General features: G+C 35.6%; 1 protein-coding gene across 10 annotated transcripts in view; it reads right to left on the reverse strand.

Annotated features, from left to right (window-relative positions):
- RASAL2 (RAS protein activator like 2) overlaps positions 1 to 25,221 on the reverse strand; it is a 373,040-nt gene that overhangs the window by 35,626 nt on the left and 312,193 nt on the right. For all 10 annotated transcript variants that reach the window (XM_003893469.5, XM_009192642.4, XM_003893470.5 and 7 more), the window contains 4 exons: positions 24,171 to 24,280; positions 4,656 to 4,809; positions 2,619 to 2,717; positions 1,015 to 1,569 (listed from right to left, as the gene is read on the reverse strand). In XM_003893469.5, coding sequence (XP_003893518.2) covers positions 1,015 to 1,569; positions 2,619 to 2,717; positions 4,656 to 4,809; positions 24,171 to 24,280 — 918 coding nt within the window. The remainder of the gene's footprint in view (positions 1 to 1,014; positions 1,570 to 2,618; positions 2,718 to 4,655; positions 4,810 to 24,170; positions 24,281 to 25,221) is intronic.

Genomic DNA, 25,221 nt, shown 5'->3' on the forward strand with positions numbered 1-25,221 from the left:
AATCAATATTGTTATTTAAAAAAAGCCTTACATATATTCTGAACCTTGAGCAACTGAAAAATAGGAACATATTCATACAATTCAAAATTTCAGTGACACCTCGCTCCAAACTTGTAAGTTTTTTAAATGACAGAATGCCCAAGATTATCATTAGTAGATTGAAACACAAAAGTTATAATCCATAGAAGCCAGATAAGAGACTAAATATTGAATATATTGATATATTCTGATATATCAAGAAATAGTAATAGTACTTTATTTTGTTTGGTTCTAAATACATTATTCTAGCTGTGAATTTCTTTGGATCTGAGATGTAATTTTATTATGACCAGTTTGCATACAGTATAATGGTAACTCTTCGTAGTTAAGTGAATATCCTTCATAGGTCAAAGACTCTCTCAACTGATTTTTGTTCTTCCTATAACCAGCATATTTCTCCTTTAAAAAAAAATATTCCGAGTTTTTACTTCTATCCAACGTGAAGTAAGATAAGTGTATCATGAAACAGCTACCAATTGTATAATATCCCTTGGATTTTTATTCTAAATATAGATTTTAATCCCACAAAGACTCTTGCTAATACCCAATATGCTTCTGGAATACCTCCTTCTGTGCCTAAAGGATAGTGCCATCAGTTAATCTTAAACAAAATACAGTGAGGAAGAAAACCACCATACAACACTCTAGAACTAAATTAAAGGTAAGGAACCTTGAACATGCTGTAGGGTTATCATGCCAATTCTACTATTTATTTTGTCAGACAAGAAAGAGCTGGCTGTGTTATCTATGTTTCACGCAAATGGACTTTAAGTATTTGTTGTTCTCTCCATTTTACTTGTTTAGTTTTCTAATCTTTGTCTTTTCTGGATCTAATAGGTTTTCTTCTTAATTATTCTTGTTTTTACCAGTAGTAAAGCACATTTCTCTAATTTGGGTTTCTACAGTATCCATTATTTTGGTTTATGAAAGGTAGGGAAGAGATTTCAGGTACTGCAATCCCCCTTTTTTACTTACCTTGGCTCTGCCAGTACTTTGAAGAATGTGCACTAAGGCACAAGCCAACTCCTCTTTATTTCTCACACTAATTACTGGCTCAAGGACAGAACACAGCATGGTGTAGTTGCTGGTGACAAATTCTGCAAATTCTTTATATTGCTCCATAGGCAGAATGGTGATAGTTTGGAAACGTGATTTAATCCGAATAGAAGGTCCTCCTGTCTTTCCTTTGTTGGGTGTAGGTGTACTCACCGGATACCACTTTTCTACAAATTGGCGACCAGTCACACTGGCAGTGGGGATGTTGACTAGCCCTACATAATTATTCTTGTCTTTTTTTTTCTTTTTTTCCACATCCTTGTAAATGTGAACTGTGATACTATGAAGAGGTGGAAGGCTGAAGAATTCAAAATGTTCACCCCAGAAAATATTGTCTGCTTTGGTCTTGCTGGTTGTACGAGCAAAGAGGGTATCATCAAGGCACAGTTCGCAGAAATATTTCTTTTTAGGGGCAAGGTCCTTGGCTTCAATGATCCATAAACGAAGAACATTTTCAGCTCGCCTGCAATTGTCCTATAAAGAAGCAACAAAGTTGAATTTCAGAGCTGACATTGCAGGAAAAAAAACATTTTTTTCTTAAGTTGGCAATGTTCATTAGGTACTCTATGAAGGGGAGTCAACAAATAATGAAAGGGATTGCTATCTCATTGCTTAGGTTAACGGCAAGCTCTAAACAAGAATGCATTAGAATCTTGAAGAATTACATATAGTTCATTCTATATATTAGTTCATTACATATAGTTCATTCTATTTTATTTACTTGGGTTAAGAAAATATCATTTTGTAATGGTAAGTTTTCATACAGCCAGCTTAATTTCTGCAAATAAAAGAGATAAATTGTTAAGAAGTTTGTATTCTAGTCCCTCTTCTATCATGTACTAGCTTCTGACATGGCTAATTCACCTAACTTTTCAGAGTCCTTTTATCCATGCTGGTAGAACCATGGCAATAATATTTGCCAATAATATCTGCAGTAAGACTATTTTTAGCTTAAAATGATAATACAGTTTGGATATTTGTCCCTGTCCAAATTTTATGTTGAATTGTAATCCCCGATGCTAGAGGTGGGGCTTGGTGGGAGGTGTTTGGATCATGGGGGCAGTTTCCACATGGCTTGGTTCCATCTTCCTGATACTGAGTTCCTGTGAAATCCGGTGGTTTAAAAGTGTGTGGCACCTTCCCCCCAAATCACTCACATACACATTGTCTCTCTCGCTTTGCTCTTGCTTTCACCATGTGATATGCCTGCTCCCCGTCTGCCTTCTGCCATGACTGTAAGCTTCCTGATGACTTCCTAGAGGCTGAGCAGATAACAGCACCATGCTTCCTATAAAGCCGGCAGAACTGTGAGCCAATTAAACTGCTTTTCTTGATAAATTACTCAGTCTCACATATTTCTTTATAGCAATACAATAATGGCTTACTACAAATGGTGTAACATATAAATGTGCTTTAAAACTCTCAAGCTGTAGACAAATTAAGGTATTACTACCACACTTACCTGCTATTAACTAACTGCTTACAAAGTTATACATTTTTTTGATACTTGAAGCTACTATTACCTTATTAGGTTGAACTGTCCTGCGAAGGTTTTCCATCCACTTATCTCTCTCAGAAGCGGAGTTACAGCTGAAGCATTTACTTCCACTTAAGTAGGTAACCTTCAACATAAAAATTAGACATAAGAAAAAGAAAACACTGGATTTCAGGGCTCTATCATTTGGGTTCATAGCATACCTCTAACTCTTAAATGATAAGGTCAAAATGTCCTGGAATTAGGATGGATAGATGGATGGATGGATAGATAAGAAAAACAAGGTCTCAGATCCCGAACTACTCATGCTGTGGTTAGAAAAATAACGTAATGAGCGACATCCTTACCAATACTAAAAAATTAATATACTAATTTAGTGTTATTGTTAGTCTCGTCCTCTGATGAAAATGTACTAAGAGTCCAATTTTATTGAAAGTAGACAAGGCCAAAAGGAATGCAGAGCTGTGAGTTAGACATATGCTATGAACCCAAATCATACCATAAGAAACTAAGATGATCTTTACTAGTTTTTTGATACCTATATCTACATCTACATCTGCTTTTTGGTTAGGTGGCATCCACATCCATTTCCAGGTATGAGAACAAAGGCCATTTTAAACTCAGCCGAGGAAATTAAAACTGGCCTATGGTTCAGAAAATCAAAATTAAAGGCCTTTTAGGCAATACCTTAAATTACCTGCAAATAAATATGTTCAACTTTTAGTTAATAAAAAATAGGTAATAAAGGATGAGAGTTTCTGAAACAGCTTATCAGATTTCTTGAGACTGTCTTCACTATATCATACAAGGGTACTAAATGAAATCAAAGAGTTACTAATATTGAATTACTATCTTTGGAACCCATTTTTCCTCCACTAGGCAACCAGCCTGTTGATTTCTAGTCATTTATTAGGTTAACCTGACCACTATTAACATAGTCCTTTAAAAATGAAATATGTTGTTATATACTTAGCACCTAACTCTGGGCTTGGTATACAGCCTAATGTACTGAGTTCCACAAACATGAGAAAGTTCAACTGATTTTTATAAAAAAGAACACCAATAAATGTCCTGCCTAATTTGCTGAAGTTTGCTCACTTATTAACTCAATCTCTAGTCACAACCTAATAAATCCAATCAGATTATATGTTCTGTCCAACACAGCAGCTACTAGCCTCACATGGCTATTCCAGTTGAGATGTGCTGTAAGTGTAAACACACATCAGATTTGAAGACTTAGTTTTAAAAAAAATGAAACAACTTCTCCGATAGTGAACATGTTGAAATGATAATATTTTGGATATGCATGCAGCTTGTACTATATTTCTTTTGGACAGTGCTGGTCCATCAGAAGAGGAACCAAACATCTTTTGACTTCTACAACATCTAGTATAGGACTCATCTCTAGTCACTTAGTAAGCTCTTATTAATTAATCAAGTCTCAGCCCTAATAATTCTATGTATGTATAAATATATGTATATATAGTTTTTAAATTTTACTTGTAACTGGCCAGTAGTATATATTTGAAAGGGAGAAATTACCTTATGATAGTTGGCAATTTTGTTTATCCAAAAATCAGGCACCTGCAATGTGCTGGGGTCTGGGTTAGGTACAGGGGATTTCAAAAATACATAAGACATTTAGGTCAAAATGTCCTGGATGGATGGATGGATAAATAAGAAAAACATGGTCTCAGATCTTGAACCACTCATGCTGTGGTTAGAAAAATAACATGATGAATGTCATTCTTACCAATACTAAAAATTAATATGCTAATATAATGTTATTGTTAGTCTTGTCCCTGATGAAAATGTACTAAGAATCAAATTTTACTGAAAGGAGACAAAGCCAAAAGGAATGCAAAGCTATCTTCAATAACTTTAGCTGCAAATGTGATTAGATGAATAGATTTCTAACTTTTTCTCGGTAAGTAGATAATTTCTAGCAACTGAAAACCAGTTAATTAAATCATACAACTGCACAGTAATGAAATCGCAAAATTACTAGACAGAAAATCCTATTGTTGTTTAACTATTCTTCCTTTTTTCTACACTTTATTTTTACCTCAAAGCAGAAGTCTTGTCCAAGGATGCTACTATGAAGTGGTTTCACTGATACAGGTTCCCCTCTACCAAGATCTAGACATTCCACTGCGCTGCATGGGCTCAGCAAGGATTCATGGGAACGTGACTCTTTTAGTTTAGGCAGCCCACGAGACCTAAAAGTAGAAAAAGATATTTAAGAGAGTGTAACTTGGCCAGCAAGGAAATGAAGGTCTAATGCAACGGAGGATAACAATAAATGTACAAACGCCTAAGGGAAGAAATAAAGGAGGAACAAATTAATAGTTAATCTACAGTTACAGTAATAATCATATTTATGTGGCAAATATATTCTCTCTATAAAACTATGTGAGTACACACACACTTTTTTTCAATATGGCATAAAAATATACTATAATTTTACTAGTCTTAAGTGAGCTTCAAATCCCATTACAGACATTGTTTTTTATTCTCATTCCTATCTTGGAAGATGGAAAGACATACACTCTTTTTTTTTTGAGACGGAGTCTCACTCTGTCGCCCAGGCTAGAGTGCAGTGGCCGGATCTCAGCTCACTGCAAGCTCCGCCTCCCAGGTTTATGCCATTCTCCTGCCTCAGCCTCCCGAGTAGCTGGAACCACAGACGCCCGCCACCTCGCCCGGCTAGTTTTTTGTATTTTTTAGTAGAGACGGGGTTTCACCGGGAGGATGGTCTCAATCTCCTGACCTCGTGATCCACCTGTCTCGGCCTCCCAAAGTGCTGGGATTACAGGCTTGAGCCACCATGCCCGGCCGAAACATACACTCTTTAAGGTTATCTTATATATTCTTTCTTATGCAAAGGTATTGCCAAAAGACAAATTATTTCTTTTTGTTTTTCATGTTATAGCTTTATCCTCTTATATCACTGACAAAATAGTAGTGGCTGAATCTTCATTTTGTTTCTTTCTACTTTGGCAGAACACACACACACAGAGTCAAAGCTAAGCTTTTTAGCACAAGACCTTGTCTTTCAAAAGTCCTGATTTCCATCTCAATATAGAATTCTTTTCTGGCAGGCTTTTGGTTCTATACATGCTTTACTGTATAAGTATGAATAAAGAATAAAATGCCTTGAAGAAACCTCCCACCATGGAAAAAAAGGCCCAAATTCTCATCTAGAAGAGAGATCTTTGTCAGCACCATTCAGTCATCCTGGCTGATTTTGTTTCCTAGTTGTTTATAAGAAGAATGCTAGGAATCATGACTCTTGGCACTACAAGAGCCAGTACTTCACTGCCTTCCTCTTGAAAGAATTAAAGGAGTCAAACATATGAAGTACAATATTCTTGAATGCCAAACTGGATGGCCATGCAGTTTGACTCAATAATTATAGTATCTGTTGCAGGAAACACCCAGAGTTACATACATATATTTCAAGCAGAAGTACTTAGTAATAAGGATAAAAAGAAATGCCTTGTGTAAAGACAATCGTTTTTATAAAACACAGTAAATAAGCAGCTTCATTAAATTCCTTGAAATAACTACATTAACACTAAAAGGAACTTAAATATTTAATGTCAGAATAGCTTTTGGTTAAATTACAAAGTAAAAAGATATAAGAAACTAGCACTAAGGCTGCTTTCTCCTTTCTACCTTTAGTCTAACATTGTTTAATCAAATTTCATAAAATAAGAAAAATCTTAAGCTTATAAGGATTTTAGTTCTTCTTTCCACACACACAGAAAAATAAGCCACCATTTAAAGTTTAGGCTGCAAAACATGTGTTCTGATATTTAGTAATTTTTAAAGTAAAAAAGTCAACATTTATATTTCTTGTTGATAGTACAAAGTATGCGCAAAAGAGACAAATGCTACCTAATGTTTTGTATCTTTAAATGACAATGTTTATTTTTCTGATATTGGTCAAGAACAAAAAATTAAAATATTTAAAAATAAAAAAACAAAAAAATTACAATGTAAGCTCCATATTTATTTCCCTTTGTTCTATGTATAAGACAATGACATGTTATGTACTGCAAATATAGTACCTCAACTATAAATAATCAAATGTTAGAAAGATTATACTTTAATTATCATATAATCTTTCCCAATATGCTATATGGGAAGCCTGATTCAGGAAACTGGACACTGCAATCTTTCTTAAACAAAACAACAATTCTAGCCCATTTTTCCCAGGAGGAGTTGCTGGAAGGAAAAATCCTCTCATGCTCTGGGGTGAGCATTTCAACAGGAAAGATTAAGGCATGTTTAAAACAGAAGGAGGTATGACAAAGGCTTACTTTTATTTTTTAAATTCTCTAGGAAAAATTTCTAAAGCATAAATTAATTTTATTTCAAACAAAATAAATGTCTACCTACATGAAGCAATGGTAGAGCCACCTGGCAGTGCAACCCCAAATCATAGCGATGCCACATGTCCCGGTATAGCAAGTCACTTTCTGAGCTATATGTCAGAAAACAATTCTCTGTTTAGAAGACGAGAACAAATAGAAGATGGCTTCTTTGTTGCCTTTGGTTACTGATAACATCTTTGAATAAATGTTTTCCAGGTGTTATTTCAAGCCTTCCATAGAAGCAGAAGAGAAACACAAACAACAGATCAAGACTTCATCTATCCAATTTGTAGGATAGGTAATATTCCTTCAGGCTGCACCTAGCCCCTCAGGTAACAAATAAGGCACCTGGGCTCTAGGCTGGGCCTGTTGCCATGGTGCTACACGTATAAGGAGATTAGAGCTGGAAGGCACCAAGGAGAAACTATGTTGAATAACGCAAGGGGCATGCTCTGTAAACGTGGCAAAGTTGACTACTTTAAGACAGGAAGGAATGGTGAGGCTTCTATCCATTTCTATGAACAAGTTCACAGTAAAAGGCAATAGAAAAGAGATGAGGCCAACTCTAGGAGTGGAAGATAATCTCTTATTAAAACCTCTACTAGGTGGCTCACGCCTGTAATCCCAGCACTTTGGGAGGCCGAGGTGGGCAGACCACTTGAGCTTAGGAATTCAAGATCAGCCTGGGCAACAAGGTGAAACTCCATCTCTACCAAAAATACAAAATAAATAAAAAATAAAAAGTAAAACCTCTACTAGGAACTAACCTGAGAAACTTTAGCTGGCTTCATATACAATTCCCACGCCTTTACCAGAAGCTATTTCCTATATCTCATCTTGCAAGTACAAAGCTTTCTCTCACATGTGTTCTGTTTCCTTTACAGTGCCTACTGGTGGTTTAATGTTTCTAGGTATTATTTTACTGAAACTTACCTGGGTTATATATATTTTTTTCTTTTAGAGAAAGATGGTGAAAACTATTTTTTTTTCACTGCATTTCCAGTGCTGAACAAGTTTCATTTTGATACTTAGGTCTAACTTCAAATGTAGCCATAAGAGGATTTAAAACTAAGCCACTTGGAACTATAACTCCAAACTCCTCCTAGTTACCAAAATTTCAATTAATACATAGTTCAGAATCTCATATTTTTTAGCATTTTTATGTGTGTGTACTGAATTGAAAACCAAAGTTGCTAATATATTCAACATTATTACTGAATAAATAAGCAAGCCCTCCCTGTATTGGGAAGAAAGTGTCTCCGAGAAGACAGAAGTAATTCCCAGAGAAGCATAGTAAACAGGAAGATCAAACAGCCTGGGAATGGCTTGGGACAGGGGAGGCATTATTTATACAAATATTTCAATATAATAGCATTAGTAACCCCAAGTTTCTTCTAATTCATGTTTACCTCCTCCTGAATTGGTTTTTCTTAGATCTACTAACTACAGAGTTTTAGTAGTCCTGTGTGGCACCAGAGTTTACTCCTCTAATGGAAAGCAGAATGTGGATTTATTGGGAGAATAATGAGTTTAAAATAACGATTCCCAGTCCAATCTGACAATGGCCTTCATCAAAAAATCTAACCCATCCTTGAAAGTGGACTTTGTGAATCCCTTGACTACGGGCCAGGTTCTCTCCCTGACTATTTTCCATACTGCCCCATCATCCCAAACACCATGTAAGAATAATTCATGTATTGATTTAAATGAAAAAACTGCTTCCCAGAGGCAGTTTTACTTCTAATTAAGAAACACCATATTCTTTATATTCTTATCTTAAAGTGAGCAGACAATCTTGATTTGTGTGTAAACTTCAAGACCTCTAGCAATGTGATAGGTAATGGTTAAAATCTAATTGCTTTGCTGATGACAATTACCTGCTGCTTCTGACTTATTTAAGAAATAAACTACAAGGCAGGTGAGGCTTTCTATTACTCACTAAAGTGAATGAGTATTATATTGCTTGAATCCTTACCACTATACGAATCAGTCTTAAAAGATAAAAGTGAAGGGCTGGGAAATGGGGAGCCAACATACACATAACAGCAAATACACTGGTGAAGAAAACGGGAATAAAATAACACTGATTAGTGCAATTTTAAGTAAAACACAGCTGGATTTTCTCAGCTTAACTGGCCAATTTTTCAAAATGCCACATTTCCCCCACAGCTCCAATGAGGCTTGGTGGTGCTAGCTCAATCTGCCACATGTTTACAGATTTAGTTCCAAATTTAGGAATTGGGAAACTTTTAATTAAAAATGCTTATTGCCACATAAAATCCTGGACTCCAGTGCAGGTGAGTTTCTGCTTGGCTTGGCAGTTATGATTCCAGACTGCTTCAGTGAATTCCTGATGAGACAGCTCAGCCAGTAAGCTGGGTGCAGCAACATACTGTTGTATTTATCAGTATGCATTTCTAAGGCACTCACCTTGTTTGAAAATGTCCTAGGTAGTAATTAACAAAATTGGGTATCCTAATACTCTACCAGCAAGTTTATATAGTATCTAATCAGTTTTTTAAAAATTGAATTTGAGCTTTCACTTTGGGAAAAATGTAGCTTTACCTGCTCCCTGGATTTTATTATTTTCCAATTAAGTATTTTGTGAAAATATTCAACTGATGTTTGCCATTTGAAAGTGCAGATCCTTTCTTGTATCATAATTTTAAAGGTTTCCCTCCCTGGATTAAAAAAAAAAGAAATTAGAACTCATTTACCAGAGCTCTACTTATGTGCAAAGACTTGTTCGCCCTGAGGATCCTGACAGCACCGGCTGAACTGGTTTACCTGCTGTAGTTAAAGCCAGTAGTCTCTACTGCTTATATTACTCACTGATTTTTATGTTAGCTTAAAAATACACACCACACCATTCACACTAGAAAGCTATTTATGGAAACATAACATATAGGTCCTACTTCTCCCTGCTCTCAACCTCTAGGACAGGATGGTCTAATGGGACCAGCTGGTAATGATGAAGAAGGATGTCAGCCTGAGTTGTCACTCAGAATGAGAAACTCATGGTAAAGAAATGTATCAGCAGAGACAAAAATATCCTTACTTACTTTGTACTTGGTACATATACATGTAGATATACAGTGAAGGTGGATACAGAAGGAAGACTAGATTATAAACATTAAGACATGTTCTAGGGAGTAGAAAATCCAACTTGCCTCCAAGATGATAGGCACTAGGGAATAATTCCTTTACAGAAACTATACCATGTTATAACACATCTTTTTGTCCTTAAATTGCAAATGTAATATAATCTACTAGTACCTATTAAACAAATTCAATATAAACACAACTATATTGAATTTTAAAAAACAGAAACTAAACCAAACCAAACCAAACTTGTAATCCAACTCAAGTAACATACCAGTAACAGTGGACAGACTATAGCTTTTATTTCCTTATTTCTGATTTCAGTTGCCAGACTTTTAGTCTCATAATTGCCATAAAAGTAATGGGTAAAAGAAGGATAAGAGAGGAAAAAAACTGGTGAAGTTCAATAACATTGACTTTTTTTTTTTTTGAGACATAGTCTTACTCTTGTCGTCCAGGCTAGAGTACAGTGGTGCAATCTCAGCTCACTGCAACTTCCGCCTCCTGGGTTCAAGTGATCTTCGTGCCTCAACTTCCCAAGTAGTTGGGATTACAGACGTGCACCACCTCTCCCAGCTAACTTTTGTATTTTCAGTAGAGACGGGGTTTTACCATGTTGGCCAGGCTGGTCTCGAACTCCTGACCTCAGGTGATCCTCCTGCCTCAGCCTTCCAAAGTGCTGGGATTACAGGTGTGAGCCAACATGCTTGGCAACATTGACTTTTTAATAATTCCTAAACTCATAAATGACTTGCTTTCCCATTAGTTTCTCATTTGGTTGTATACATGAATATATGTAAGAATCCATCAATCTAACCAATAATTAAGTGGTGTGCATTATGGGTCAGGCACTATACTAGAGGTAGATGCAAGGAATACAAAGGTGAAGACTTAAAGCATGGTCTGTGTACTCACACACAATTTATAATCTAGTGAGTTAACAATCCATTATAATACAATGTGACAAGACTTATGAAAAAGGATGCCAAAAAAGGCTCTATGAGCACTAAGTAGAGGATTTTAAGGTGGGGGTGGTTCAGAGAAGACTTCTTGGAGAAAACAGTAACATAAAGTTGTAACCATCTTCATGGGGAGGGGATGAATTTCATTATATGCAGGTGTGGAGATCTAGAGACAACGCATAGCATGTGAAAAGGCCTGTATGAGAGTATGCAAGGCTGTGGTGTTCAGACAGTGAAAGAAATTCAGCAGTGTGGTTCTACTATAGTATGGATGTTAGAAGGAGGAGGCTGGGGTGTTGCAGTGGGTGAGGCCTGGTGAATAATGAGGTTTGAGAGAGATCACAGACTTGTAGTCATGTGTGGGTATTTAAATTTGATCACAATACCAGTAGATGTACATCGGAAGGCTTTAGGTGGTAGAGGGGGAATTACATGGTAAGATGTGTGTCTCAGTAAAACTACCTTGGCTAAGGAGTGGAGAAAGAAAGGAGTACACAGAGAGTGGAGAGAAAAGAAATGAAAGACCTGGAAACCAGTTCATTGATTATGGTAGTAATCTGAGTAAAGATAATGAATTAGACTAACAGATATGGGGACGAAGTAGATGGCACAGAGAGAGATTTAAGAGGTAAATAGGCTTTGATGACTGGAATGCTAGAGGAACTGGGGAGAGGGTAGAGTCCAGGACAACTGCTCATTTCCAGCTTGAAACACTGGGTGAAAGACGATGATGTCCTTCACAGGGATAGGAAAGAGGAGGCAATGCTGGTTGAGATGACAGTACAAATAAAATCAAGTTTTATACAAGTTGAGTTTGAGGTTCCTGTGGGGGTAGATGTGAACGTGAAACAGAACACACATATTGAGAAGACAACCTAAAAACATAACCTGAGGCATGTTAACATTTAAAGCTACAAAACTGACAAAAGACACTGAAGAATTTGAGAGAGAAGAAAAACCACATGACTCAAGTATCACAGAAGGCCCGGAAAGAGGGGTCTCAAGAAAGGTGGCCACTGAATTTGAGAATTGAATTTAGAGGTAATTGGAGACGCTGGCAAGAGCAGTTTCAGAAAAAAGGACAAAAATGAGATTTCAGTGGGTTGAGAAAATGAATGAAATATGAGGAAGTGAAGATTAACTCCACAAGTCTGATTGTGAAGGGGTGACAACAGTAAAATAGCTAGAGGGAGACATGGGTTTGAAACAGTTTTTTAAAAAAATTAATCATCTTTTAATTTTTCTCCTTAAACAAGAAGTGATAAATACTCTTGGCAAAAAATTCCAGGAGTTCAGAAGGATAGAAGGTAAATAATAAAAAAAGGGTACCTCCCACAACCTCCTATAGAAAGGAGGCCATTAACAGTTTTTGTGAACCCAGAAATATTTTATACAAAGGTACCCATATATGTATATAATTATATAAATGTATGTAATATATATTACATATATTTATATAACAATATATTTGTATGTATTTAAAAATATATATTTAAATATAAACATATATCTATATATACATATTCATTTACATAAATGGGATGGTACAATACTGTTTTTAAGAGAATATTTTGGACTTCTATCCATATTGGAACATACAGATATACTTTGTCTCTTTGTAATGACCACATAGTATTCCTTTACATGAACTTGTAATAATTTACAGTCCTTGACGACCATCTAAATTTCCTTTTTTTGTGATTAGCAACAAAATTCAGAATATCTTAGTACATATTATCTTCATGCACATGTGCATATATTCATACTTTGAATTCTCAGATGTGAAATTGCTAGATCCAAGGGCATATGCATTTAAATTTCTGATACAGCTCAATTACCCTCCATAAACACAACATCAATTTAAGTGTCTATCAGCAGTGCATGTTTCTACATGCTATCTTCAACATGAGATGTGGCTGAACTTCAAAATCTCTTGCCTGTATAATTAGTAAAAAATGGTATTTGATTATGGGTTTAGTGTGCATTTCTTTAATTATGAGATTGAGGACATTTGTACATGTTTATTGGCAATCTCAGTTCCCTTTTCTGTGAATTATAAACTGCTATTCCATGTTCTTAAACCATTTTCCTAATTGTTAAAATTAACTGATACGTAAACACTCTGTATATTAAGTAAATTAGTTCTTTTTCTGTCATATTTATAATTATTTCCCCCCAGTTTATGTTGACAAAGAGTTTTTAAATTCCAAGATCATAAGAAATAAGCTATATTTTCTTTTAGAGTTTTAAAGTTTTCATTCAATCCATTTGGATTTTTTGGCAGAGGAGGAGAGATGAAAAGAGTACAGTAAGGAGTCAGCTTTATATTTTTCCAAATTGCAAAAATATGATCATAAATTGGCTCAATTATTACTGTACAGTATTCTGCTGATATAAGAGGGGTGTGTGTGTGTGTGTGTGTGTGTGTGTGTGTAATTTTTTGCCTTTGTTTTTCCCTTCTTTCTTATTTTGTCAGCAAGTTAGGATTCCTATCAACACACACAACAAAGAGTATAATAGAAAAAAACACTCAAACTGAAGCCAAAAGCCCTACATATTCACATCAGCTCGAACCACTTATTAGCTATGTGACATACAGTAAATAATTTATTCTTTCTGAACCTTAGTTACCTCATTTAAGATATGTGTAGATAATGTGGATAATGATTTTTCTTCTTATATCTCACACAGTTGTGAGAATCAAATGCAGTAATCTATAATTTCACATCTATTTCATAAACTGCAGTACAATACAAATGTGAAGAAGTATGATTATAGACATAGACTTTTCTTGCAGTGATATGATATGCATTAGTTCATTTTATGTAAATTATTCATCTGGTTGAGATCAGGAAAGCTATTCTTGAATACACTCTTCACTGGAAGAATACAAAGATGGAGTAAATGTGTAGAAATATTTTTTTCTATTAAGATAAAGCATTCTAATGAATTTAAAATGCTATCATGATGCAATTAGAAACTTCAATTGGGTTTTAGTTCATAAAAGTAAGGGATCCTTAATTGGCCCAAGGCTGTAAATCTGGAATAGGAAACTCTATAATCGATAGCTAGCCTGTATTGATTAATTAATGGCCTGGAGTCCAGTAATTTCTGAGAAGCTGTCATATCCACATAGACCATATTTTAAAAGATTGTAATTCTTTATTATCTGGAAGTCAGTTTTGACTCTCCTCTTCTGTTTCAGGCCAACAAATGTGTACTGAGTTCCTCAATAGGACAGCCATTGTGCTAGGGGATGAGGATACAAAGATTGTATCCTGGAGGATCTTTCAATCTGCTGCAGTAAGCAGACATATGAAAAGATAAATTCAATAGAAAGCAGTTAGTCCTAGAATAAAGGATGCAGAGTTGGCCACAGGTAGTTGGGGGGGTGGCGTAGGCACTTAGTCTAGGATGATATGTGGGAAGAATACCAAAAAGAAGGGAGGGAGCATGTAACTCCTGACTTGGGTACTGTTGCATGAGGATAAACTAGAAGTAACCTTGACAAAGGGCAGGGTACAGGAATAGGAAATGGCATTTGGGTTAGAGGAGACAGTAAGATCAAAAGCAGAGAAATAAGAAGCAGTATGGCAAGTATAATATTATAAAGAAGACTTTTGGCAGGAGTGACAGGACACAATATTGAGAGGGAAAGACTGAGCCATGCTGCATTTTGAAAGGTAGCTAAAGATTACAGATTTATAGAAGTATTACATACATAGGCAATGAGATATGAGAATTGAAGTTTCAATTGAGACACCTAGATAAAACAGATTCTGTATACCAACGTCAAGTATCAGACAAACTGCAGCATTTACAAAGGAAATGTTTTAGAACCAGTTCCACTACCTTGATCCTCTCAGTTATGTCAAGACTATAAAAAGTGGTCAGAGAATGGAGAATGGGAAAGATTTTGTGAGAAACAATTTTTGAAAGAAGTTGTGAGGCGCATCCTCCTGCTACCTACAAGGGAGAAGGGTAAAAGATACATAGAGAGCAGGGTTTGATTCCATCTGGGAAATCCAGATGATGAGAAATGACCAACTAACTGTTGGTGGCAGAGCAAGAACATTCATGCTTTTGGATAAGCCTGTACTCCTAGAGATTGTCAGGGCAAAAGATTTGTGGAGGTTTCCTGTGGACCGTAAGACTGTGTGATGAAGAAACTAAAGCATCAAGAACTCCTTGCTAGAAAGGATTCACAAGTGAGCACTTTGAAGAGAAATGTATTTGTCAAAGTCAATAAAACCACAGGTGAGAGCTCCTCAGGGATAAATCTCTGAAAAAGTCCCCAAATTGCCCCATGAGAGAAAAGTCAGCTTTAAATTTCTGTTAGGCTCAGAGCATTATGGAAGGCTAAGATAGTAGTAGTAGGATTTTCTTCTCCTCTTTCTCATCTTTTTTTTTTTTTTTTTGCTTCTCCTTCCCCAAAACCTGGAGGGTACCTAAAACATGGTTAGTAGGCTAGAGGGGAAAAGCAGATGAGAGAAGAAAGTAGTCTACCATACTTCCTTCTCCAAAGGCAGGCAGACTGCCTGTAAGTGGTTTGGCTGGGGCAAGTTTGTAGTTTTGATTGGAATCTTGTAATATCTTAAACTGGGCAGTGTGCCATGGCTCATGCCCATAATCCCAGCACTTTAGGAGGCTAAGGCAGGAGGCCTGCTTGAGCCCAGGAGTTCAAGGTTACAGTGAGCTATGATGGCACCGCTGCACGCTAGCCTGAGCAACAGAGCAAGACCTTGTCTCTTAAAAAAAAAAATATATATATATATTTAATATATATGTAGAATATATATATTTAATATATATGTAGAATATATATATATTGAGAACACCAATAAGTTCTGAATTAAGATCTTTTATTTAAAGCAATCACAGATGAACTCTAAATGGATCATAGACTTCTATATAAAAGCTAAAATCATAAAACTTCTAAAAGAAAACATAAGTGAAAATCTCTTGCGACACAAAAAATTCCCCTGCAAACATTGCTTATCAGGATGTAAAATGGCACAGCCTCTCTGGAAAATAGTTTGGTAGTTTCTTATAAACTTAAACATGTACATACCATAGAACCCAGAAATTATACTCTTGGGCATTTACCCCACAGAAGGGAAAACATGTTCACAAAAACCTGTATCTAACTGTTCACAGCAGCTTTATTCATATGAATAATAGCAAAAACTGGAAACAACCCGAGTCTTTCAATGGGTGAATGGTTAAACAAACCGTAGTACATCCATACAATGAAATACTACTCAGCAACAGAAGAAACAAACTACTGATACATGTAACCATTTGGATGGACCTCAAGGGTATATGTTTAGCAAAAAAAAGGCAATCTCAACCAATTATATACTATATGATTCTATTAAACACTATTCTTAAAATGATAGAACGATAGAGATGAGAAACAAATTAGTAGTTTTTTAAGAGATGTGATAGGTGTGGGGAGGTGGATATGATTATAAAGGGGTAGCAGAGGGAGTTCTTTCTTGGTAATGAAAGAGTTCTTTATCTTGATCACGGTAGTAGTTACACAAATCTATACATATGATTAAATTGGACAGAACTACACACACACACACACAAATGAATGCATGTAAAATTGATGAAAACTGAATAAAGTCTGCAGTTTATTTAATATTACCATACCAATGTCCATTACCTGGTTTTGATATTATACTACAGTTATAAGACCTCACTATTGGGGAAAGCTGGGGGGAAGGGTCTGCAGAACTCTATGTACTATTTTTGCAACTTTCTTCATATAATTTCAAAATAAAAAGTTAAACAATTCTAATTAATAAGGAGAAACTCAAGAAGCAAAGAATATCGTTCCATAATTCCACCTACCAATGAACACCATACTTACTTTCAGGTATCTTTTGACAATAGAAAAAGTAGACTACTTAAAACCATACTTTGTTAGCAGGCCTTAGAATTGAGAACATTATTGTGAAGGTTTTTATTTGAGGGAAGTTTGGAGTGGGTGAGAATATTCTATTCCATATGCTCATCTTTACCTTTAGTCTTTGGTAAATTTAAGTAGCACTTCCAAAGCAAGGCTGGCAAGAGGCATTTGGAATCTTGGAATGCCTGACAATATAGTACCACTGTTTTCAGTCATTTCCTAGTTTTAAGTGCATTTGAATGAAAGGCAGAAACATCACAGAGTCTTTTTGTGTCCCAACACCCTCCTACATGACATGGCTTTAATGTGAAAATGCTGCCAATATTGATTCTAGGAAATCACTTTACTGGCTTTTATCTGATTAGATGGCTTTGGAACAATGATGACTTTGTGACATCCTATTGATTTTGCCTTTAAAACGTTCCTCTTATCTTGTCTCTGCCTCTCCATTTCCACCGCTACTATTCGCCTAGGAGCCTTCAATATATCTTCTTATAGCTTTTTGTTAACTGGTCTCTCAAACTTAGTATCTGCAAACTAAGTTACCTGAAATTCCACTGCTGGATTAATCCATCTATAGCAAAACTCTGATTAGGCCATTTCCTTGATCAAAAATGTTTAAAAGGCTCTTTGTTGCTTATACGCTAAAATCCAAACTCCTCAGTTTGACATTCAAGATCTGCTCTGGGTGTGGAATACTGGATTGAAAATAATTTCCACTCAGAATTTTCAAGACATTGCTCCACTAACGTCTGGTTTTCATTATTTCTACTGAGAATTCCAACATCATCCCCTGATCCCCAACATTCCTTTGTATGTAACCTATTTTTTCTTTCTAGAATATTTTAATATATATTTTTTTAAACCTTAGCATTCAGATATTTCAAGATGATACATATTTATTTGCCTATTCTTGGCATTTCCATTTCTTATACATGGAATCATACAATATGTAGTACTCTGTGACTGACTGGCTTATTATTATTATTGTTATTATTATTATTATTATTATTGAGACATAATAATGTCTCCCAGGCTGGAGCGCAGTGGCACGATCACGGCTGACTGCAGCCTTGACCTCCTGGGCTCAAGCGATCCTCCTACTTCAGTGTTTTCAAGGTTGAAAACATGCATACACATTGCAACATGTACCAGTACTCTTTTTATTGCTGATGAATATTCTATTGTATGCGTACATCATGTTTTTGTATATCTATTGATCAGTTGATGGACATTTGGGTTGTTATCACTTTTTGCCTATTATGAATAATGTTGTTATGAACATTCACACACAAGTTTTTATATGAATATATATTTTTATTTCTCTTGGATCTACGTAGGAATGAATTTATCAGCTGGGATTTTAATAGGCAAAAAGGACCCACAGATACAAATGTAGCTATCTGTAGGTCCGTTTCTCCAGGGTGGTTCAATTTCTCCAAACTGCTATGTGACAGGGGTAAGTCTGGCTGCTGACTTTCTAGAGTTGGGTGGAAGCTGAACCTTTCCAGAGTAGGTGGGTAAATCAACTTCCTATGCAGAGACTGATAGCTGTCTTACCAATGTCCATCCCTCTCTCTTTCCTTAAGAACAGATTCCTATATTATTGGGCCCACCAATATATCCAGGTATAAAGTTTCCCAGGCTCCCTTAGAAAAAGGTGGCAATGAGACAGAAGTCAAAGTCAACTAGGTATGGTTTCAGAGAGATTGCTTTAAAGGGAGATAACTCAGCTGGAAGGCATGTGTCTTTTTATGGGCCCATCTTTTCTGGTATCTAAAACAAATATGTTATGGTTGGAGCTCTAGTAGCTATCTTATGTCTATAAGGAGATTCTTGAATATCCTAAAGATGGCAGACTTGAACAGGACTGTCCACTTTCAGACAGAAGTGAAAAAAAAATTTTTTTACCTTGTTTCAGTCATTTCTATTTTGGGTATCTGTTAATTGGCAACTAAACTGAATCCTAAGTATAGACTTCTTTTTAGAATTTCCTTTTGTAGGTAACTAATCTGTTTGTCCTCTAAGTGAGAATTATAGATTAAGTAATCTATCCCTCATATTTTTCCTAGTTTCATTAAAGATGGAGTTCATATTTATTTCTCATATTAAGTAATTTTTAAGACAAAAAAGCAGAACTGTTTTCACCTATTAAGTTAAAAACTGGAATTTTACCTTTCCAAACTTATTTCCTACCTTGCCCCTTTACATGTTAATACCTTGAACTATTCAGTAATTCTCTTCAAGCTCCATAATTTCCTACTTTCTACTTTTGCTCATTATTTCCATTCCAAGGAAAGTTCTGTGTGTGTCTATTTCTATGTTGAAAGTACACCTGTAAGATCCAACTCACAGGCCATTGCCCTCTAAGGTCTCTCCTGATCCATTCAACAAGAAGTAATTTTATCTTCACCAATACCATTTCTTCCTTGACACTTACCTCTTTTACTGGACTCCTCGAGGTTGAGGCCTGTATCTTTGGTTCTCTATGCTATATTCTCTGTAGCATACGGCATAGTAGCTTGTACATAACTGTCACATACTGAATGTGTTACTGTATATCAACACATTTGGATTTTAGAAACATTATTTGGTAAAACTATGGTATTTTCCACAGCTTGCTTTTTTTAGATAAAATTAACTGATTTAAAAATGTTTTTCTGCTATCTTAAAGTGGTAACTCAGACCTCCTGAGAATAATTTTATCTTTTAAAAATATGAGGGCTGTGCATCGTGGCTCATACTTATAATCCCAGACTCTGGGAGGCCAAGGTGGGCAAATCGCTTGAGCCCAGGAGTTTGAGACCAGCCTAGGGAACATGACAAAATCCCATCTCTACCAAAAGTATAAAAATAAGCCAGGGATGGTAGTGTGTGGCTGTAGTCCCAGCTACTCAGGAGGCTGAGGCAGGAGGATTAAGTAAGCTTGAGAAGTCAAAGCTGCAGTGAGCCGTGATTGTGCCACTGCACTCCAGCCTGGGTAATAGAAAAATACACTGTCTCGAAAAATAAAAATAAAAATAAAAATGTTATGAGTGAAGATAAGCTTTGTGGTTTATCTCAAAAACCTTGAAGATTTCTGGCTGGAGGCAGTGGCTTATGCCTATAATCCCAGCTACTCAGAAGGCTAGGGCAGGAGAATTGCTTGAACCCAGGAGGTGGAGGTTGCAATAAGCTGAGACTGCACCACTGCACTCCAGCCTGGGCAACAGAGTGAGACTCTGTATCAAAAAAAACAAAAAAACAAAAAAACAAAAAAAACAAAAACAAACAAAACCACACACACAACACTTTGAAAATTTCAAAATATCATGTCCACTATTTCATTATCCTCTGGATTGCTCCAGATAGAATATTTCTCCCTCTTGAAGAAGGGAAAAATAAAGTGATTTGCACAGCATCATAAAGAAGAATGTAATAAGAAACAGGTCCCTCACCTCTTGAGTCCAGTGTTCTGATCAAATTTGATCAGATAAGCCCCGCTTCCCACCCAAAAAGAGTGACATATCAGAGAAAGGAAAATTGAAAACTTCCATGTAACTTGAAGACATGATTTTAAAACACAAGAAACAGATGGGGAGAAAATTTTTAGCAACATGCATAGTAGTGGTTTAATATCCGTAGTAATAAAAAGTGCTATTCCAAATCATAAGAAATAGGATAAACAACTCAACAGAAAAATGGGCAAAGGAAACAGGTAAGTCACAGAAGAAGAAAACATATAACAGGATATTCAGTATACTAAGTATTATCAAAATACAAATTAAAACAAAGAAATTACCCCCCCGTCCCATGTTTTAGAGAGGTAATATACAGTAAAGGTTACATATACAGACTCTAAAGCCAATCTTCCTGGGTTTGAACCTCAGTTCTCTCATTATCCAAGCTCTATAACCTCAGGCAACTTATGAATTTCTCTGTATCTCAGTTTTCTCATTTTCAAAATAGGAGTAATGACAGTGACTATCTCATAGGGTGGTTGTGATGATTAAATGAGTTAGCTTATATAAAGTACTTAGAATATATCTGTCACATAATAAATACTACATAAGTGTTTATTATTTCTATTCTTTCAATATATTGACAAAATGGAAAAGGTTCTCTGAAGGATAAAAGTAACCTTAATTTGTTGGTGGGAAAGGTCCTTTTTTGAAGGAAAATTTGATAATGTACATACTCTATACCAAGCAGTGCTACTTCTGAAATCCAACCCAGCCACCAGTACAAAAACGCACATGTTCAAAAATGTTCATGACATCTCTATTTTGTATCAAAAAAGGGAAACAATGTAAATATCCATCAATAGAGAAGTGACGTACATTATTATAAAAACACTGTAGCGGCCGGGCGCGGTGGCTCAAGCCTGTAATCCCAGCACTTTGGGAGGCCGAGACGGGCGGATCACGAGGTCAGGAGATCGAGACCATCCTGGCCGACACGGTGAAACCCCGTCTCTACTAAAAAATACAGAAAACTAGCCGGGCGAGGTGGCGGGCGCCTGTAGTCCCAGCTACTCGGGAGGCTGAGGCAGGAGAATGGCGTGAACCCGGGAGGCGGAGCTTGCAGTGAGCTGAGATCCGGCCACTGCACTCCAGCCTGGGCGGCAGAGCGAGACTCCGTCTCAAAAAAAAAAAAAAAAAAAAAAAACACTGTAGCATACAAATATTCAGTTGTTAAAAAGAATGATGTGGACTGACATGTACTGACATATGGAGAGTACAAAATAGTTATACTAAAAAGGAAGTCACAAAGTAATATGCATAATATGATCCCATTTATATTAAAATATGGAAACATATACTTGGGTTCCCTTTATGTATGGAGTTTTAAAGAGGGTTGAAAATATAAAAATTGTTAATAAGGTTATTTATGTGGGGAGATAGGAAAGATAAAGAGGGTCTTTAGCTCTTTTTATTTACATACTGAAACTTTTTCCCCTCCAAAACAACAAAGACAAGTGAGTATTTTAATTTATAATTTAAAAACAGAAAAAAAAAAGAGCTGCTTACTACCTCTAACTGGAGGTTCCACAGATTGGATAAAAGAATACAAATGTTTTGCTACTTAGATTTAGACACTGTATAACATTTTGAAAGAAATGGCTGACTTCAGCAATTGATGCATCTGACCCAGGAAAATCAGAGGTCTTCAGAAAATACTTGGTCACACCTATAAGGGCACTAATTCAAAGAACTCAGCTGATGAGAATCTTGTACCTTAGCTCTATTTATCTGACTGTTCAAACGATCTGAAGGCAAGAGAGTCTTTTTTAAAACTGGAACACATTCAAATTACATTGAGTACATCCCTATACAAGAAAAAGTTTTTTGAAAAATTTCTGTATAGGAAATCTCTGCAATTCAAATGGAGTTGATAAATTAAAAGGGTTACTTAATATTTGAGATTTACTACCACTTTTTTATTGTCCTGTACTTAAGAAAGAAAGACTTTGCTATTGATTAAAGCATAACAGCATAAAAGTCACAAATAATACATTTCGATCACTGGAAAGGCTAAAAATACAGTAACCATATAATAGAAATACAAGAGACTCTGGGAGAAAATGATCTCTTGGTAATTCAGTCAAACAATTCCCATGGGCAACCTAAAACAAAATGAAATAGGAGAGAGCCCTTTGTTTGAAATAAAGAAGTTAATATTTAGTGCAAGGTTAAAAAATAAGGTAAACTTATAAAAAAAACTTGTCTCCCAAGTTTCTATATGATGCTGCAGGATTTAAGAAAATGGCTATTGAATTGGGACTGTTTTATTTGCTGCACAACATCTTTGTTCTTAAGAATCAATAATCTGAAAAAAATTGTTATTCTATTTTTTGAGACATTAATAAAATGCTTTGAATTCCTGGAATGATGAAAATTACAGAATAATAGGAAACTAAGAAAAATATTTCAAAAATATTTTTTATGATTACCTTAAAACAAAGAGGTATAAAAGAGATAATAAATATACTGCAAATTGGGCTGACTTGCAAATTTCACAGAGCACCTTTAATGTAGTTCAAGAAGGGCTAATAAAGCAGTAGTCCCCCATCAAGTTCCTTCATTTACAAAATAAAGACAGTAATCATCTGCTCGGCAAATCTATAATTTTATTTCTGTTTTCTAGGTAGATAAGTGAAAAATAGTCACTTACCAGAAAAAAAAAAAAAAAAGTAAAACATAAATAAGAGTATCAAATATGAGAGGCAGACCTGAGCTCAAATCCCAGCTCTACTACTTACTAGCTGTGTGACCCTGGGCAAGTTTCTCAAACGTTTTATGCCTCAGTTTCTCATCTATAAAATGAGGATAATAATAGTATCTAGGGTTGTTGTATTACATGAGAGACTACATTTAACATGTGTGGCACAGAATAGGTACTTAATAAATATTGGTGGTAGCGACGATGTGCTGATGCTGATACCACAAGCACTACTTCCAAAATTCTGAACATCATCGAGACATGACGTGTCAAAAATGTGTCAGCACACATTCAATGATTTTTGAAGGATATTATCCTTAGGGAGCTATATATTTGAGGTTTACTCAAGCTAATCATCTTAATTATTGAAATCCATCCAGGCTTCCTTTTCAGCACACGTCTTCTAGATGTAATTGCAAACCAACAAGGCCAATTTCATATGCTTTACATACAGAACATAGCAGTAAAAAGCATAGACTATGGAGCCAAACTGCCCAAGTTCAAATACCATTTTTGCTATTTACTAGCTGTATGACCCTGGGCAAGATTATTTAACCTCTCTGTACTTCAGATTCTTCATCTATAAAATGGTGATAATAATAGTATTTATCATATAGGGTTATTATAAAGATGAAACAAGATAACATGTATGAAGCATTCTGTGACAGTGCTAAAACTGTTTAGCTATCATCATCATTATTCTTTATAGTCATTCTACCAAAAACAAAACAAAACATACACCTCTGACCACTATAACTTGATTCTACAGAAACAGCTTAACTGACCCTGAAATTAGTTTTTATGTATCCACAAACTCTCTAATATTATAAGATTCTTAAACTGGTTGGGTATTTGAGTCAATATTTTGCATCTTGCCTTAATATGAACGTGACATAAAAGTCAATTTTTTATTGTATTTTTCTATTTGTCATTGATTGAAATTCAGAACAGACCAAAATGCCTTAACAAAATTCATTCTCAAACTGCTTTTTTTTGTTTTAAGAAAGTTAACTTCCTACCTGTCATCTGTACTGCGAAGGGATGGAAGCCGAAAGCTCGTGTTTCTGTCAAGCTTTGACTGACTTTTGGTCCTCTTGATGGAGCCTTTCAGGCGCTTGCTGAAGAATCCCTAGAAGGAAAGGCAGAAGGTGATGGGAGAGAGAACAAAAAGGGAACGTCACTCTTCCACACTGTCTCTGCAACAGGTATTTAGATTTGTACAATAAAGACCAGAAATAGAACTTAGCTTTTAAGCTCTTCAATTTTGTAAATAAGAGTTGCTTGAAACCACCTGGCAATGTGATGAGAAAATTTTCTTCTGTGAGAATTGGGATAATTAAACTTTCCAATAGCACCTAATATCTTATTTCTTAATGTTTATATTAGTTATAGAAGAAAAAAAAAACTTCTAATTTTACTGGTAGATTTCCCAAAGCACAACAATATAACATAGACAAATATATTCCTTTCTATGAAGATGGTACCAACAATTTCAGTACAAATGACCTCTACTGATTTCCCAAACTAAGGGAAAACAGGCAAAGAAAATGGCATGTGCAAAGGCCCCCAGGTGAGAAGGCACTTGGTGCACTGGAGAAATTAAAAGATACTGATAGAAGAAAAAAAGCTTTATTCTAAGATATGTAAAAAGGAGTTAACTAAGTTGTAAAATACAATGTATTGGTGGTCTCGGAAGTGTTAAAACTCGGTTTGTGTCACCTTGGATATGGCATTATAAAATTAAGTAATGAATGTGGATAAACTATTTTAAAATGAAGTATAGATAATTTATGAAATTGTTAAAGCTTCCAGACTTTAACAAAGTGCTTTACAGTCTTTGGCCCCTGCCTGCCTCCTGCCAGTTTTACCAAACTATCTAGAGTTCCCTGAACATCTTCCTTGACTCTGCACCTGGCAAATAATGAGCACTTAACGAAAGTTTGTTGAATAAAAGAACAAATGCAAAAATGAATGATGGTCACTACTTTCAAGAAATTTACAATTCTATCATTGGCAGGTGAAAGGAATCTTATAGAAGCATATTAAAATTTCTCAGTCAGACATGGTGGC

The sequence above is a fragment of the Papio anubis genome, chromosome 1, assembly GCF_008728515.1.
Source record: "Papio anubis isolate 15944 chromosome 1, Panubis1.0, whole genome shotgun sequence".
NCBI classification, from domain to species: Eukaryota; Metazoa; Chordata; class Mammalia; order Primates; family Cercopithecidae; genus Papio; species Papio anubis.